A 15,769-nucleotide genomic window follows, 5' to 3' on the forward strand; every position below is an offset into this window, starting at 1 on the left:
AAGCTGGCAGGGCATTTAGGCACACTGATATGAGACTAGTGGCTCAGTGAGTATTTTAGGTTGAGGACCAAAGAAGAACCTAAGACCTCATATAACCAATAAGGAAAAGACCAACCAAGCAGAACAAGGGTCAAAAATAGGAACAGGCATCTCTTGAATAAATGTCAGATTACCATTCAAAATCATCATCATTTTTACTCAAAAAATTGAGTGATAAGATAAAAATTTTTCTATCATTTTGGAAAAAAATCAGAAAACTTTGACAGAAAATCAGATACATTCAAGTGTACCTAGTAAGTGAAAAAGATAAGCGAAAACTAATTCTGTTTGTGGAGGAAAAATTAGCAGTAACCATCAAGATTTAAAATGTACACATTTTTTGCATAAGTGTTTTTAAAGTACATGTATATGATATAGTATATGGATATTTACCATTGTCATTGAAACTGTAAATGTTCAGGGAAAAATGTTAATGTCCACAAATAAGGACAACTTAGACCATCCACACAATGGAATAGTATGAAACTGTTACAAAGAATAAGAGAGGTCTGGTTTGGGGAGAGGGGCAGAGAGGGCCTATGGAGAAATCTCTAAATGATATTAAGCCATCAAAGGTAAATCCAGAGCATTTTCTTGTGATCCCTCCATATAAGTAGAAAATATATGCATACATCTATTTCAACTTTTATATGTTGCCATATAGTTTATTTAAAATGTTTTATGGGAAAATACACAAGAAAATGTTAGCTATAATTACCACTGAGCAGAGGAACTTGGAGGGCAGGCAGGGGAAGAAAGCTTTAATATCAGATACAGTTTTTGTTTGTTAATGTTACAACTTATTACTTCTTTATTCCATCACTAAAGATTTACTGCCCAGATACTGGCCAAATTATGTTATTCTATTGTGTGCATCTATGAATATGTAACAACACATCCCATCATTATGTACAGCTACAATGCACCAATTAAAACAATGTGGAAAGAAAAAAAGGATGTCCTGCCCACGTGGAAGGCCATTTGTTTCTTTCTGCTCTCTTTTATTTAAAAATTCCAATATATATGTATCTTTTAATATTTAGAGATGTAAAAGAGGAATACTATTGTTATAAAGCTAAGAACTGCTAGAAAGGAAGAAAAGAGGAAGGGAAGACAAGAACAGACATCATCCCATCATGAGGCAGGGATGGGTGACAACAGATATAAATCTGGTGGGAAAGGGGACAGGGTGCTGATGAGGCATCACCATGAAAGAACATTGCTCTAGATGGCAGAAGGGAGGTGCTGGCATAACCTCACTCAGGATTATTATAGCTAGCAAGGCATATTTACTAGGAAAAGGACAGTTTTTTGTACCAAAAAGGTTACTTTCAAAGATAATTTGTTCCACTGAACTGACAGCCACCAAGGATGTATCTTCACGCCTTATAAGCATATTCTTGGTTCATTTACTGGGTTCTCACATGGAAGTGCAATATCTAGTTGGACAAATGCAAAATAAGTTGCTCTTGTTCCAAGGACTGAGCTGGAAACATTAAGAGAATCAAAACACTGTAGGCAGAGGGGAGATGACGTACAACATCAGAGACAGTGTTCCACTCACCACAAATTTGCTAAGCACCAACCACCTTCCAAACACTAGATTCGTGCTGAAGGCATGGATACAAATGAGACAGAGCTCTCCACAAAAGAAATCACAGTATAATGAGGAAGGCAGACCCTGAGACAACTGTGATACGAAGCAAAAAGAAATGCATTGCTGAGCATAAGTTCAAACAATGATGTGGAAATACAAAGACGCAAACAAGAGAAATGGGTGTTCAACATTTTATTTATATCCACCAACGCTCTCCAAGGAGAGAAAGCATGGCTTATCACTGTGCTACACAGCTCCCTACATTCAGGCAGAGCTCTACACAAAGAGGGCACTTCAGTGAAACACCACCTTGGAGATGCCAAGAACAGAACTTCCTGTAAATGTTGTCCAGGTGATCTATAGTAAATGAGGACAACACTGGACACAGTGCCACTGCCTGCGCATGCCAGGGGAGGTATGGGATAGCACCCAGGGTCTGTGCTTAGAGCCCAAGCTACCAGCAAGAAGTAGAGGGGTTGCCATCTCCCCATAGAGGTTGTGAGAATCAATGCTCTGGGCTCCAATTTGCTAGTAGTACCCTGCTCTATCCAAGGGTCAGCTAGACAACAGACAGGTGAGTGCAAGTCTGACGGCTTGAGAAACCTGATGAGGCTGGAGTGAAAATCTTGCTCAAAAGCAACGCTCTAGTATAGCAATTGAAGACGAAGATAGAGCCATTTTAAAATCATGTCTGAATCCCACTGGGGCATGTTCTGACATGGTTCAGCCTGACTGCTTCAAGTAAACATTAAAGTGCCATCGCCTGGCAGGACAAACTTCTCCCAGGAGAGGATGCTCTCTCAACTCAACAAGAGGAAAAGGATGGTGAAAGCAGGAGGGGAAAGGCCAAGAAGTTAAAAAAAACTACTGCCTTTGAATGTTAAATCCAGAAGAACTTTTAGGGGAGGGAGAAACCTTAAAGAAACCCTGTTCTGAGGATCTTCACAGTGACACTCCCCCACCCCAAAGATGACTTGAGCTAGCAAGAATGAGAAGAAAACAGGGAAACACACTCAAAAACTAAGAGAAGACAAGCCAAATCAAAGGAAATAGATACTAATGGGTGAAGTAGGAAAATTGTTTTAAAATAGCAAAAATATGTCATTTTAATGTAAATATAAATAAATGCACTCCAGCTACAATAATCACACGTGTAGTTCTGTATCTCCCACCTAGAAATAATCCCTATCAACTTTCTCCTCTTTAAAAAAAAACACTTTTCTTTCATTAAAGTCACTGATTTAGTGTGAAAAGTGTAGATACTACAGAAACTATCAAGAAAAACAAAATAGCTGGTACAGTGGTGCACCCCTGTAATCCTAGCCTCTTGAGAGGCTGAGGCAAGAGGATCATGAGTTCAAAGCCAGCCTCAGCAATTTAGCAAGGCCCTAAGCAACACAACAAGACCCTGTCTCTAAATAAAATACAAAAAAAGGGGGGGGGGGGTGCTGAGGATGTGGCTCAGTGGTTAAGTATTGGGTTGAATCCCCAGTACCAAAGGGAAAAAAAAAAGAAAAGAAAAGAAAAAAGAAAAACAAAACAATCACTCATAAAATTCTCCACACAGAGATAAGCTCCTTTAACATGTCAGTATATTTTCTTCTTGATTTACACACATAGATTATAACTTCTTATCACCTTGGGTCACATTTTCAGGCTTACCACGTGTTAGGCGTTAGGATAAATTCTACATGCTTTCTCTGATTTGATCCTAGAAACAAAGTCATGAGGCAAATAACATCACTATCAGCTCTAACAGATGAGGCTTAGAGAAATGAAGTAATTTGCACAAAGTGCAATAAGAAAAGGAGGTAGGTTTTAACATTTGTCTGCACTCTGTTTTATAATCTATTTTCCATGTACGTGAGCATATTTCCATGTCATTAAAATATGGTAGTAACTGCTGCAAAGATTTTTCAACTCTTAAAAACTTCAAATCCTCTATCACTGAAAAAATTGCTTCAAAGTTTCCATTAATCTCATTTTTAAAATGATCAAACTTGTACATCCATCTTGTATACATCTTTGCTTATTTCCTAAAAACTAATGTGTACCTTTTAGAACTAACATTTTAACTTTGAGGAAACTTCAGAATTTGATATTGCCAAAGAGACTTCCAGTTTATTTTGTCCCTTGAGTTATTACTGGATGAGTTTGCAATAGTCTACATTAATAGCTACTAGTGTAAGTCTTTGCCCCAAAAAACGCACAAATGATTCATATTTTTTTTCTAGAGTTTCTTATTTAATTTCATAATTATTCTCCAGGTTAAAATTTAAAAATAGTTTTTCAAACTAACTCAAGGTCCACTGAAAATTTTATTAGAATTGCATTAAATTTACCCTTAATTTGGACAGAACTATAATTACTGCAATATTGAATTTTACCACTCAGGAGCATTAGCCATCTCTGCTGTATTCAAATTGATTTTTATGCATTCTAGGAAAGCTTTTGTTTTTCAGCTATTGAGCAATTTTTTACATAGTTGGTCTTTGATGGGATCTTTTTTATCCCATTATATTTTTCTAATTAATTTTGCTGATATTTAAGAAAGCTGATTCATGTATGTTTGTGTGTGTGTGTGTGTGTGTGTGTGTGTGTGTTTTACACATTTTGTAACCAAGTCTCCTTCATTTTCTTCTACCATGTCTCAGCTAATTCTCCTGGTTTACAGGCAAATTGCTCTTGTTCATAAATATAATTCCAATTGAAAAACTGATTTTGAATTTTTGTTTCTTATCAAGCTGGCTAAAATAATTTCCAAACTTTGTTCCAGGCAATATTAATAGTCTTCTTCCAAATAACTTTGCATTAAGGGTTTCCCATCAAATACCTTTGAGAAGCACTAAGTTAGAATTTCCAGGATACCGATTCATGTAGGGATTGCAAACAACCTTATGTTTTTCACTGTTCTAGAACCTCTAAAGATAATGTTGGTTATTGCTTTGGAAAAATATGTATGTCAAGAATATCCTTTTTTTTTTCATAGTTCACTGAAGTGTTATGGGTGTTTTTGTTGTTTTTTTTTTTGACAAAAGTTAAAATTTATCAATGTCTTTTTTGTTACTAAAGAGATGGCCAAACATTTTTTCTCTCAATTTTTTTTCCTATCGCAGTGATAAAATATAGTAAGTTATAGATGGCTAATTATCTTTGTATTCCTAGACTAAACTCTACTTTGCCTTGGTAAATTACTATTTCAGAGAAAAATTCCAGTAGTTGAATTTTCTTTTTCTTTTTTTTGGGGGGGTGGGTCAGGTTACTGGAGATTGAACTCAGGGGTACTCGACCACTGAACCACATCCCCAGTCTTATTTTGTATTTTATTTAGAGACAGGGTCTCACTGTGCTGCTTAGGGTCTCACTAAGTGCTGAAGCTGGCTTTAAACTCATGATCCTCCTGCGTCAGCCTCCAGAGCCACTGGGATTACAGGCATGCACCACTATGCCCGGCTGAATTTTCTTTCAGACTTCAATCTCTGTCCTTATGAGACGATGTATCTACAAGGAGTGTGTGGGCGGGCACACACATGCACATGTGCTTCATTTATCAGACTGTAACATCATGGGGATGATAGTTAAATAAAATACTAAAGTGTTTCATCTTTTCCTTACTCTGAAACATTTATAAAGCACACACACACACACACAAAAAGTCTGTTCTTGAACATTTGAAAGAACTTGCTTCTAAAATTATCCAAGTTCAGTCCACTGGGGAAAATAATTCTCAGAAAACTTTCCAAATCGTGTATTTTCATTAGCCTTTGTGTATTTTAATTCTTTGAGTCATTTTATAGTTATATTTTCCTGGAAAAAAATTTCACATAATCCAGACTTTCAATATATTAGCACAGTATTACCTGTAGGAATTTATATGTAATCTTTTCCAAATCTATGGTTCCAGTTCTTTACTTATAATGTTGTGTATTTGCTAATCTCTTCTCGATTAGACTTCCTGCAGATTTATTTTGACTTTATCAAAAAGTAAGTGGCTGGATTTTTACAACAGCTATTTCTTCAAGTTTTATTATTAATTTCTGTTCTTATCATAATTACTTCCTTCAGTATCATTTAATATTCTTGCTCTAAATTCTCGGATTGGATGCTTAATTCATTTCTTTCCTTTTTTTAGTACTGAATGGATTAAAGTTTTAGTTTTCTTTCTCTGAGCACAGCTTTGATGCATTCTCCATAAAATGGTTTTACTAGAATTTTTTATGGGTTCCTCAAAAATTTTGTCACCCAAAATATTTTCTGATTTTTTTTTTGGTGTTTTGCTTTTTAACGACTATAAAATTAATAACAATGCAAAAATCAATAAGTGCAATCAGCCTATCGGAGATTTTAAGAAATTTCTGAAAGGTAAAGGGAAGATAGAATAAGTTACCTGGGAAAGCACATGCGTAGGATCAACTAGAGCTGAGTTGGCAGTGCTTCTGAAGGAGCTCTCAGAGGGAATGCTGGGGTGACCAACTGGAGATCTGTATTGAGAGCAGCCTGGTGGTGGGCTCTGTCCCCTCCCACTCTTCTGCTGCAGAATACAATACAGGTGCCAAATAAGTATGGCAGAGTTTTGAAATAATCTACTGAGTAGGATGACCTAGTTAAGGACTTCTACCAGAATAAAAGGAAAAAAAAGGGAAGAGAGGAAATATAAGAAACAATGAAGAGATATGGAGAAGAGATCTGGAATGTCTGAAATCCATTTGATAGATGTCCCGAGAATGGCAAGCAGGGACAGTTCAGGGGAATAAACATAAAAGGGAAAAGGAAAACTGAAGAGAGACACATATGTTCCGATTAAGAGAGACAACCAAAGGCTAGGCAAGATTAAAAACAAAAACACACACGGTAAAATTTCTGGTCGCAGAGGAAGGGAGGGAGAAAAACTGAAAGAGAGGCAATAAATAAATGGAACCAGAGAAAATGCAACCAGAGAGTCAGAAAAATAAAGTATCATTAATGAAAAGTAAATTATGCGACAAGAACACAAACGTGAAATTACACTAGCAACCATAATAAATAAGAACAAATCAAATCTACCTTTACTATAAAACTGAATAAAAGGAAAATCATCCATTTTGGTCACTAGAAATCTATTTTAAACCAGGTGACACAGGTTAAAATTAAATGAGAAAAGAAAATGCCACATAAATGATAACAACAAGAACAAAAAACAGGTACAGGAAATATCAGAATGAGAAAATAGACCAAAAAAAAAAAAAAAAGGAATCAAGCTGAAAAATCATTAAATGGAAAGAACAGAATACTTCAAATCAATAAAAAATCTATTCTGAAAGACTTTTGCCTTAGTCTCAATACAGTTCATGTCCATAGGAGAGCCCATCACAATCTATGAGAAAGGAACTCCTGTGAACCACTTGGGACTGAATCCTAGGGCTGGGATGGAGTCCCCTTTCTCTCACACACATACTGTGCAAAGTGGGATAGATGCCTGAAAAAAATCAGGGTTATAGGAGAGAAAGAAGCAATTAACATTATTATAGCTCCCTGAAGTCATCACTACCCATAATTCATTTCCTTACAACATTAATTACTATACAGAGGTGAATCACTATAAAACAAAATGTACAATGTTTTCTTTCTTTGCCTCATTTTAATTGCTATCTCCTCCATTAAAATGTAAATTTCAGGAGGTCCAGGACCTTGTCTATATTGTTCTTTTTTAAGTTATTATTTTACTTTATCGATGATCTTTATTAAGTGGAGAAGGCTTCTATTTCTTTTATTAAATCAATTTTAACTGACACAAAAGAACATAAAAATTGTGCACATTAACAAGGCATCATGTGACATTTTAATGAATGTGTACATTATATAATGTTTAAAGCAAGCCAAACACATCTATCTCCTCAAACACTTTATGGTTAAAGTGTTTCTTTATGGTTAAAGTGTTTACATTTCTTTATGGTTGAAACTTCAGTCCTTTTCCTCTATGTTTCTGAAATTCAGAGTACACTACTGGTGTGTATAGTCAACATCCTGTTCAGAACCAGGTGACACAGGTTAAAATAAACTAACTATAACTTAGTATCTGATGATCAACATTTCCCCCTCCCGCCACCCCTAGCTTATTCTGTTTTTAATGGTAGCTTCAGCATCTTGTGCAAAGTTCAACACATAGTAGGAATTCGAATTGATAGAATGAATGAATGAACAAATACTGAGATAGATTACTCTGAGGTAGATCAACCAGAAGAGCACAGTTTTGTTTTGTTTTGTTTTATAAGTCAGAAAAAGAAACCTTTAAAGGTTATCACACAGTATTACAGAGTTATAGAGAGATAGGTATTGCAAAAAAGATCACTGAATTGTGTATTCAGAAGCTACTTTACCTTTAGAGAGCAATTTCAGCAAAAGCATTTGTGAATATGAACCAGATCATAAGGAATTAAGAATGAAATGCATAATAAACAAGTGGTTGCGGTAAGATTTTGTCTTTCTTCTCCCTTGTGAAAACAGAAGAAGGGGTTACTCTGAGGATAGCAGAATCAAGGAAGGAGTGAGTTGGTTGGTTTATTTTTGAATGGTAGGAGTGAGCATACTCACTGACAAGAAAAAAAAAACAGTCAATGAAGAAGAATATATAGAAGGGATAGGAAAAAAGAAAATTCTAAATAAGTATCTAGAAGAGGGAACTGAATCAAATTAAAATACTAAGAGGTTAACCTTAAGGATAAACCTATTGTCCTCAGAGGCCAAGAAGAACATGAAAGTCAGAGATGCCTAGAGCTAAATAAATGTATTGAGACCTTAATTTATCTCTCTCTGAATTACTCCATAGCATGCATTCAGTGCATGTTTGTTGAATGAAAGTAATGAATAAACAGGAATAGTTGCAATGACACAAATGTATTGTTTTCTCTCTCTCCTTACCATAAACATGATATTATTGCTTTCTTAGGGTAAATCACTGAGTGATAAGAAAGGAGAGAGTCTACCCATTGGGAAATGCCTTCAGTGGATACTTCCCAATGACAGATTGAGCAAGGAGGAAGGAGAAGCAAAAATAAAGTAGAACAGATGGGTAAATATCCTTATATATTTTACTGTTATAAGTCCCTAAAGAAGGAATTATCTAGGTACTAAATTTATTCATTTCACTGACAGCCATATCCAATAATCTAGATAAAAGGAGAGGTAATAAAAATGTGTTCAATCAATAACCAGAAAACACATATGTCCCAAAATTTGTATAAATCTAGACTAAAAACAAGATTAAGAAAGAAAATGTTTAATTTTCAGTGTTCAACAGCTCAATCTGAAAATGAAATCTGATTTTCTAAAGTCTTTAGTATTCACCTTGTGAAATATTCTACTTTTAGTAGTTTTCATGTCCCAAATATATAACCAAACTTTATAAAACACTACTTAAAATCCATAAGAAGTTCCTTTAGAGGAAATCATGCCTACAACTGACTACAGTCTCCTTAGTAACTAAGTACCTCAGAACATAATATTAAGTTGGAAGCTCACATTGAGAGTCAAACAATTTCACATCATTTGTCAGACATTATTGAAAATACAATATGAATATACATCAGATTTAGCTTCTACTTAACAATTATTAGAATCTTGCTGTAATGCTGTTTATTTAACTGGGGATTTTAAGATGAAGAGATTGTCAAAACAAAAAGATAGTCGCTTACTAAAAAATGCTAAGAGGTAAAAATGTTTCATTGTTCTTTATTGCTTACATAGTAGCTTAATCACTAAATTTCAACTCAATGTTATTTTTCTCAATGGTTTAATGACCACCCACAAGGTACAATATGATAACTAAAGTCATTTATACTGCCTGCTTCATGAAACATGAGTGAGGAAGGGGTTGACCACTATTAGGACGACTGTGGCACTTAAGAGGATCAAATTACTTCACAACGTGATTTTTACATCTAGTGGCTATAATAAATATCCTTGTGAAGCAAAAGACATAACTAAAAATAAAAAGAAATCAGAATGGGAGTTAGAATTCTAGTTAATTGTATAATTGGAAAAAAAACAGGTTTGGGAGATGTTCTAGAAGAAGGTTTTTATCAACCACCAATATAGCAAGAAGAATATTAGGACAGGAGAATACGATATTCATCTGATGGCTGGTCTTCCTCAGCATTCTCATCTCATGCTAAAGAGCTTCTGACCCTCTGAACCTATTCATCAAAGGTGAGAGCCACCATCGTTTCCATTCGGGAAATTTCATTTGGTTGATGTGAATGGGCCCTTCAGCACTTGGAGATATCTAATTTATTTCACTTATTTTTACTGCTTAAACTATTTGTAAAGCCTCACATTATTTGTGTACATATGTAGTATATCTTTATGTATTGTTTTAGGTGAATACTGAAGCCAGTTTCATAACTCTGTATGCCTACTTTGCTATGTATCATAGTATTCTTTGGCCACCATCTATAATTTCACATAAAATGTCAGTGATGTTGGCTATGTTTTATTTTGCAGATCAGAAGTCCACATTTGCTCCATGGTCTTTTCCATGATTTGCCATCACCAGCTGTGTAGCACACTGCAGCCTGCAATGGAGGCTAGGTATGCCAATGATGTTGACCAGAAGGATCCATCCCTATACTCTTAAAATATGCCTAGAATTCACCTCTTATTGATGCTTGTGTTATTTTTTCAAAATTTTCATGTATCTAAATATTTATGCTCAGAAGCCCTTAAAAAATACCCACTACTTCAAGCAAACAATTAGCAATAACTAGTAGGGTCTCGTAAATACCTTATGCTTTTGTTCATCTTTTATCTTTTGCAATCGTTGGTTTTCCTTCTCTCTTAGAGAATCTTTATAAGCTCGGTTACCAGCCTGTAAAGATACGGTGGGGAAAAGTCCATAGGAAAAACATCACCACAGTACATCAATCTGCTCACGATGGACTGGTGCTAATAATTCAACCTCTGTACTGAGCAAACACTAAGCTCTCCACATACACTGGCTTATTGAGTGATTTATGCATGCATCTGAAGACATCCCTTGGGATATATAAAAAGAAGGCTAGTATAAGCACAATCATCCAGCACATTTTAAAGGATGATTTAACTGTTTGTTTAATTAAGCTTTAAAATTTTCCCCTCAGAGATAACCAACATAATTTATTCCTTCTGGTAGAAGTTGAAGATCTTTTTTCAAGAATATCCAACTAGCTGACATTAGAAGCACTGACATTAGAAGCACTGACATGTCCACTGCTCATTAATGATCTCCTATTAAATTTGTCAACTGGCAATTGATACCATATAATTCCAACGATGCTTTTTTTTTCTGAATTTTTGCAACCCTAATCTGTACCTGAAGCACATTTCTAGTTCTAAGAGGGAAAGCAAAGCCTGTTCTGGAGCACAGGAGCCTCAGGAGAGCCAGGACCTGCTGTAGGATGTCCTTCTGGCATTCTGACCCACCAACCACATCAGGGTTCCACACATCTAGTGACCACATATTCTGAAATGTATGAGATTTCAATTACAGAGGGTCCCTGATTTACAATGGTTCGACTAGTGATTTTTCAAGTCCATAATGGTGCAAAAGCCGTACACATTCTAGAGAAATTGTATTTCAAAGTTTGATCTTTTCCCAGGCTAGTAATATGCAGTAAAATACTATCTCTACATGCTTAGCAGGGGCAGTGAGCTGCAGCTCCCGTCAGACCCACCATCATAAGGATAAACCACTGGCACTCTACACTGTGTGTGTTGCTAAGCTAGGCTGTTCAATGGAGCAGAAGTATTAAATGCATTTTCAATCTTGTGATATTTTCAACTTAGGGTGGGTTTATTGGGATATAACCCCATCAAGAACATCTGTATTCTGTTCATTTGTCATATACTTCTTCTCCCTCACATTGACTTGTAGGCCCAGCTCCTGAAAGGCAGAGAGGCCAGCCTAAAATCCAATCCTTAGGAAATTCCACTCTTCTCATAAAACTCCCAGCAGCACCATGGCATCAAGCTACATATTTCAGGCCTCGTTCTCTGAACTAATAATCCATAAAGTTCGTGTAGGCTGTTTCCCCCTTTTTCCTTACTGTAATTTTTCTCAAGCACTTCTTAGTTCATTCTCCCATTCCTGTCACTATAAAAACCCATATATCATCAAACAGTAAGAACCACTTTCCAGTGAGAGAAAGAAGCTTTTGGAATTGTACCATCTCCAGGAATACCAATGAGAATAGAGGAGCTCCATGTGTTCAGAAATCCCTCATATCTCCAAAGTCTACTACATCAGACAGGTAAAACTACAAACTATGATTGTCTTTTATCTATATGCAAACACAAGGGGACTGTGAAAAGCTACTGAAGGTAGGGAGTGACTCTCTGATGACCCCTTCTTTTTTATATTACAGAAGGTGAGTCTTCATCGCAAATATTTTACATAAGACCCAGCAAGCAGGCAAGAAAGGAAACTGAGGGAAGAAGACAGTTTCTGTTTAGGAAATTCAAAAGCAGAGTATTATATATCATTAAAGTAAATATTATGACTTAAGCAAAGAATTGAAATTCTATTTGAATACCTTCCTTTTAAACTTACTGCTTTGTTCTTATATCAGAATATGGGTCCTAGTTTTCGATTGAGAAATATAATGGTTATTAGACATAAAAGGTGTCATTTAAAAGGCCACAGAAACTAGGAAGTCACATGGTGCCTTTAGATATGGAGTGTTTAAAGTCACTTGCAGTCTTAATGCATGCTTACCCAGCTGTAATTTGTAGGCAGGGCAGGAAGTTTCTGTTCAAAAATAATAAGAGGGGGGAGAAAAAAACTTTTGATCTCTATTTTTCTTAGTTCTTAATACCAGAAATGTCTAAGTTACTGTATCAACAAAATTTTTATAGCATTAAATATTCATTTAATATAATATTTATGCTCAACTTTTGTCATTCAACAAAGTACATTTTGCTCATCTTCCCCCAAAGCTATGCTGATGATGTATTTATTCAATAAACAATATTTAAGTGTCTCATCTGCAAGCACTGTATCAAGACACAATCCTGGGGCCTCAAGCAGTTAGAGCCTCATGTGGAAGTCAGACAAAGAGAGCAAGCATTTCAGTACTGTAATACTATACTGTCACAATTCAGGAAAACATTTAATTAAACTAGATCAAGGACATCTTCTCCAAGTGGGTGAAACTAAGCTGTGTTTAAAAAAATAAGTAGGAATCAGACTAAGAATGGAAAATACCACCAAAGCAATAAATGGAAATTAGCACTGTAAGAGTTTGCTAGGGAAAGAAAGAGAGCCAGCAAGAGAGTACTCGAGAGAGTTTGCTAGGGCTTCCAGAACAAAGTGCCACAGACTTGTATCTTAAAGATCAAAAATTTACTATCTCATGACTCTGGAGGATAGAAATAAAAAATCGAGGTCTCTTCAGGTTGATGGCTTCTGTGAGGGGAGGATCTATCTGTTCCAGGCCTTTCTCCTTGACTTGTAGATGGTCATCTTTACCCTGTCTCTCCACATCATGTTCTTTTTATGCATGTCTCTAGGTCCAACTAGCTCCTTTTATAAGGATCCCTTTCATTCTCATTAGAATCTACCCTAATGGACTCATTTTAATTTAATTACCTCTATGAAGACCCGATCTCCAAATAAGGTCACATTCTGAGATGCTGGAGGTTAGCCCTCAAACATATAAACTGAGATGGGGGCACAAGGCAGCCCATGATAACGGTTACATTCTCAAGATGGAGTAAGCAGGGTTTTGTTCTTTTCTTCTCCCAGAAATTACCCTGAAGAGAGGAGAAAACGAACACAAACTCTATCTTCAAAACCCAAGAGACATCTATATTCACAGGTGAAAATCTGTGAAGACACAGAAGATGAAGAGATAGTATAAAATCCAGGTGGTCTGGGATTTGAATTATCGGAATTCCATAAAGAGAAAATGAAGGTTAATAAATCGAAGAAAAAACACAAATCATCTAGAACTACTGATTAATTTCTAGATTGAAAATGAATTTTTAAAGACCCCCCCAGACTAAGCTACATCATTACAGAATATCAGAAAAATAAATGGAGATATTAACATATTTTCAGGAGAAGCAGAGAGAAACCCTCATATAAGAACTAAAATTCAGCTGAACTTGGAGTTCTCATGAACCAACCTTTCCTTCTCCAAAAATAGAAGAGTAATGTCTTCAAAATTCTGAGGGAAAATTATTTCCAAATTGGAAGAGTTACCAGTTAAATTTCAAGCAAAATATAAGGGCTCAATAAAGATAATTTCAGATATGGAAGGACCTGAACATGTTTGCCTTCCATACATCTTCTCTGGGGAAGCTACTAAATAATATGTTCCACCAAAACAAAGAAATAAAGCAGGAAAATAAAAGAAATGAGGTCCAGAAATTGGAAGCTTCAAGATAAGAAAGCAATAAAAGAAATTCCCACGATGGCTTCAAGGCAGTGATTCTCAACCTTGGCTGTACTTTAGAACCACCTGGGGAGCTTTTCAAAATCCTGAGACCTAGACCACAATATGGCAGGATCCCTGGGGGTGAGACCCAGGCAGCGGCAATTTTTAAAGCTCCCCAGGTTAGTCCACTGTGCAGAGGAGACTGAGGACCATTATGTTCAGGGAAAGTCCCAGAATAATATCTGTGTAGCAGCACTATAGAAAAACCAATGAAGTTTAGAGGGGGTGCTAAGAGGAACCCAACTGGGAGGGGAGGGCAGAATTGACAAGCTATCTGGCATGAAATGAAAAATCGTACAGAAATTTCAATCAATTGAATAGTCACAAAAGCCAAAGACAGTCAGATATGCAAAGGAAACTAAGAAAATGTAAAAAATAAAGGAAAACGCTTAAGAAGTTGAAAAGAAAGAAAATGTAACCAGAATATACTAACTGGCCAGGTAGCAAGAAAAGGGAAATCATGAAATACTGAAAAATTACACTGGGAGAATGAGAAGAAAAAAATGAGTTAATAAGGTTTAAAATGGATCAGAGATAGCAATTTACATGTTTATAGACACTGAGCACCAAATAACAAAAGAAACAACTAGGAGAGTGAGGTGGGATAACTAATGCTACCTCCCAAAGATGTTCCCAGGCAAAAGGGATTCTGTAGAAATTAAAGATCTTGGGATGGGGAGATGGGCTTGGATTGTCCTGATGACCCAGTGTAATCAATATGATCCTTATAAAAGGAAGACAAAAGGTCAAAGAATAGAGAGAAGATGACATGAAGCAGAAGCAGAGATTAGAGCATTGAAGCCATGGGACAAGAAGCCAAGGAATGCCTGACACCAAGAGAGGCAAGGAACAGATGCCCCAGAAGAAGCCACCAGCAGGTACTCTGCTAACCACTTGATTTTAGTTAGCACCCTAAGACTCATTCCAAATTTCTGGACCCCAGAAATTAAAGTGAATAAATTTACGTTGAATTAAATCACTAAGTTTGTGATAATTAGTTACACAGCAATAGGAAATACAAAGAGTCTGAAGTATTGGAGGAGAAGTAGAATCAAAGGGATACAAGAGGGACATAGATATTTGAGTGTCATTTGCAATCTTGAAAGAAAGAATACATGACACATGAATTACAATAACCAAATTGCATAGAGTGTGCAGGGCAGAATGAGGCATGAGTACAGGACAGTCTCTGAAACACTAATGTGCACACAGATCACCCATGGATGGTGTTAAAAATGCAGGTTCTGACTCAGGGGTCTAGAGTGGGGCCTATGATTTGTTTGTATTTCCATAAGTTCTCAGGTGATAGCCATGTGACTGGTCTAAGGACCACATTTAGAGGAGCAAAGATCTAGACTAGAGGCCAGTCCTCCAGGCCCTAGAAGACTGAGGAGAAGCAGGCGGTGGCGGAGGAGGGAGATAGGGAGGGAGGGAATGAGAATATATCAAGAAGCAGGTAGGTAATAAAGGAGGGAGAAAGGAGAGGCAAGACAGGGACAAGAGGAGGGACAGAGAGTAGAAAGCAGATATATAAGCTAAGGCATTTTGATCTTATCCTTGAAGATATAGGGAGCCACTCAATGATCTGGGGAAGTGGAACAAGAAGATACATTAAAAAAAAAAAAAGAAATGGCTATTCTTTGTAGAAGAAAAAGAAGACACAACCCCCAGGAATTGGAAACCA

At 36.3% G+C, this 15,769-nt stretch overlaps 1 protein-coding gene across 7 annotated transcripts in view; it reads right to left on the bottom strand.

Moving 5' to 3' along the window:
• Epsti1 (epithelial stromal interaction 1) overlaps positions 1 to 15,769 on the bottom strand; it is a 127,362-nt gene that overhangs the window by 17,610 nt on the left and 93,983 nt on the right. For 2 of the 7 annotated variants that reach the window (XM_078015906.1, XM_078015901.1), the window contains 3 exons: positions 12,363 to 12,395; positions 10,395 to 10,478; positions 6,024 to 6,167 (listed from right to left, as the gene is read on the bottom strand). The exons of 1 other annotated variant lie outside the window; for it this stretch is intronic. In XM_078015906.1, coding sequence (XP_077872032.1) covers positions 6,024 to 6,167; positions 10,395 to 10,478; positions 12,363 to 12,395 — 261 coding nt within the window. The remainder of the gene's footprint in view (positions 1 to 6,023; positions 6,168 to 10,394; positions 10,479 to 12,362; positions 12,396 to 15,769) is intronic. 4 more of the 7 variants (XM_078015904.1, XM_078015902.1, XM_078015905.1 and 1 more) reach the window with 4 other exon arrangements.

Source organism: Ictidomys tridecemlineatus, chromosome 6, assembly GCF_052094955.1.
Source record: "Ictidomys tridecemlineatus isolate mIctTri1 chromosome 6, mIctTri1.hap1, whole genome shotgun sequence".
Taxonomy (NCBI): Eukaryota; Metazoa; Chordata; class Mammalia; order Rodentia; family Sciuridae; genus Ictidomys; species Ictidomys tridecemlineatus.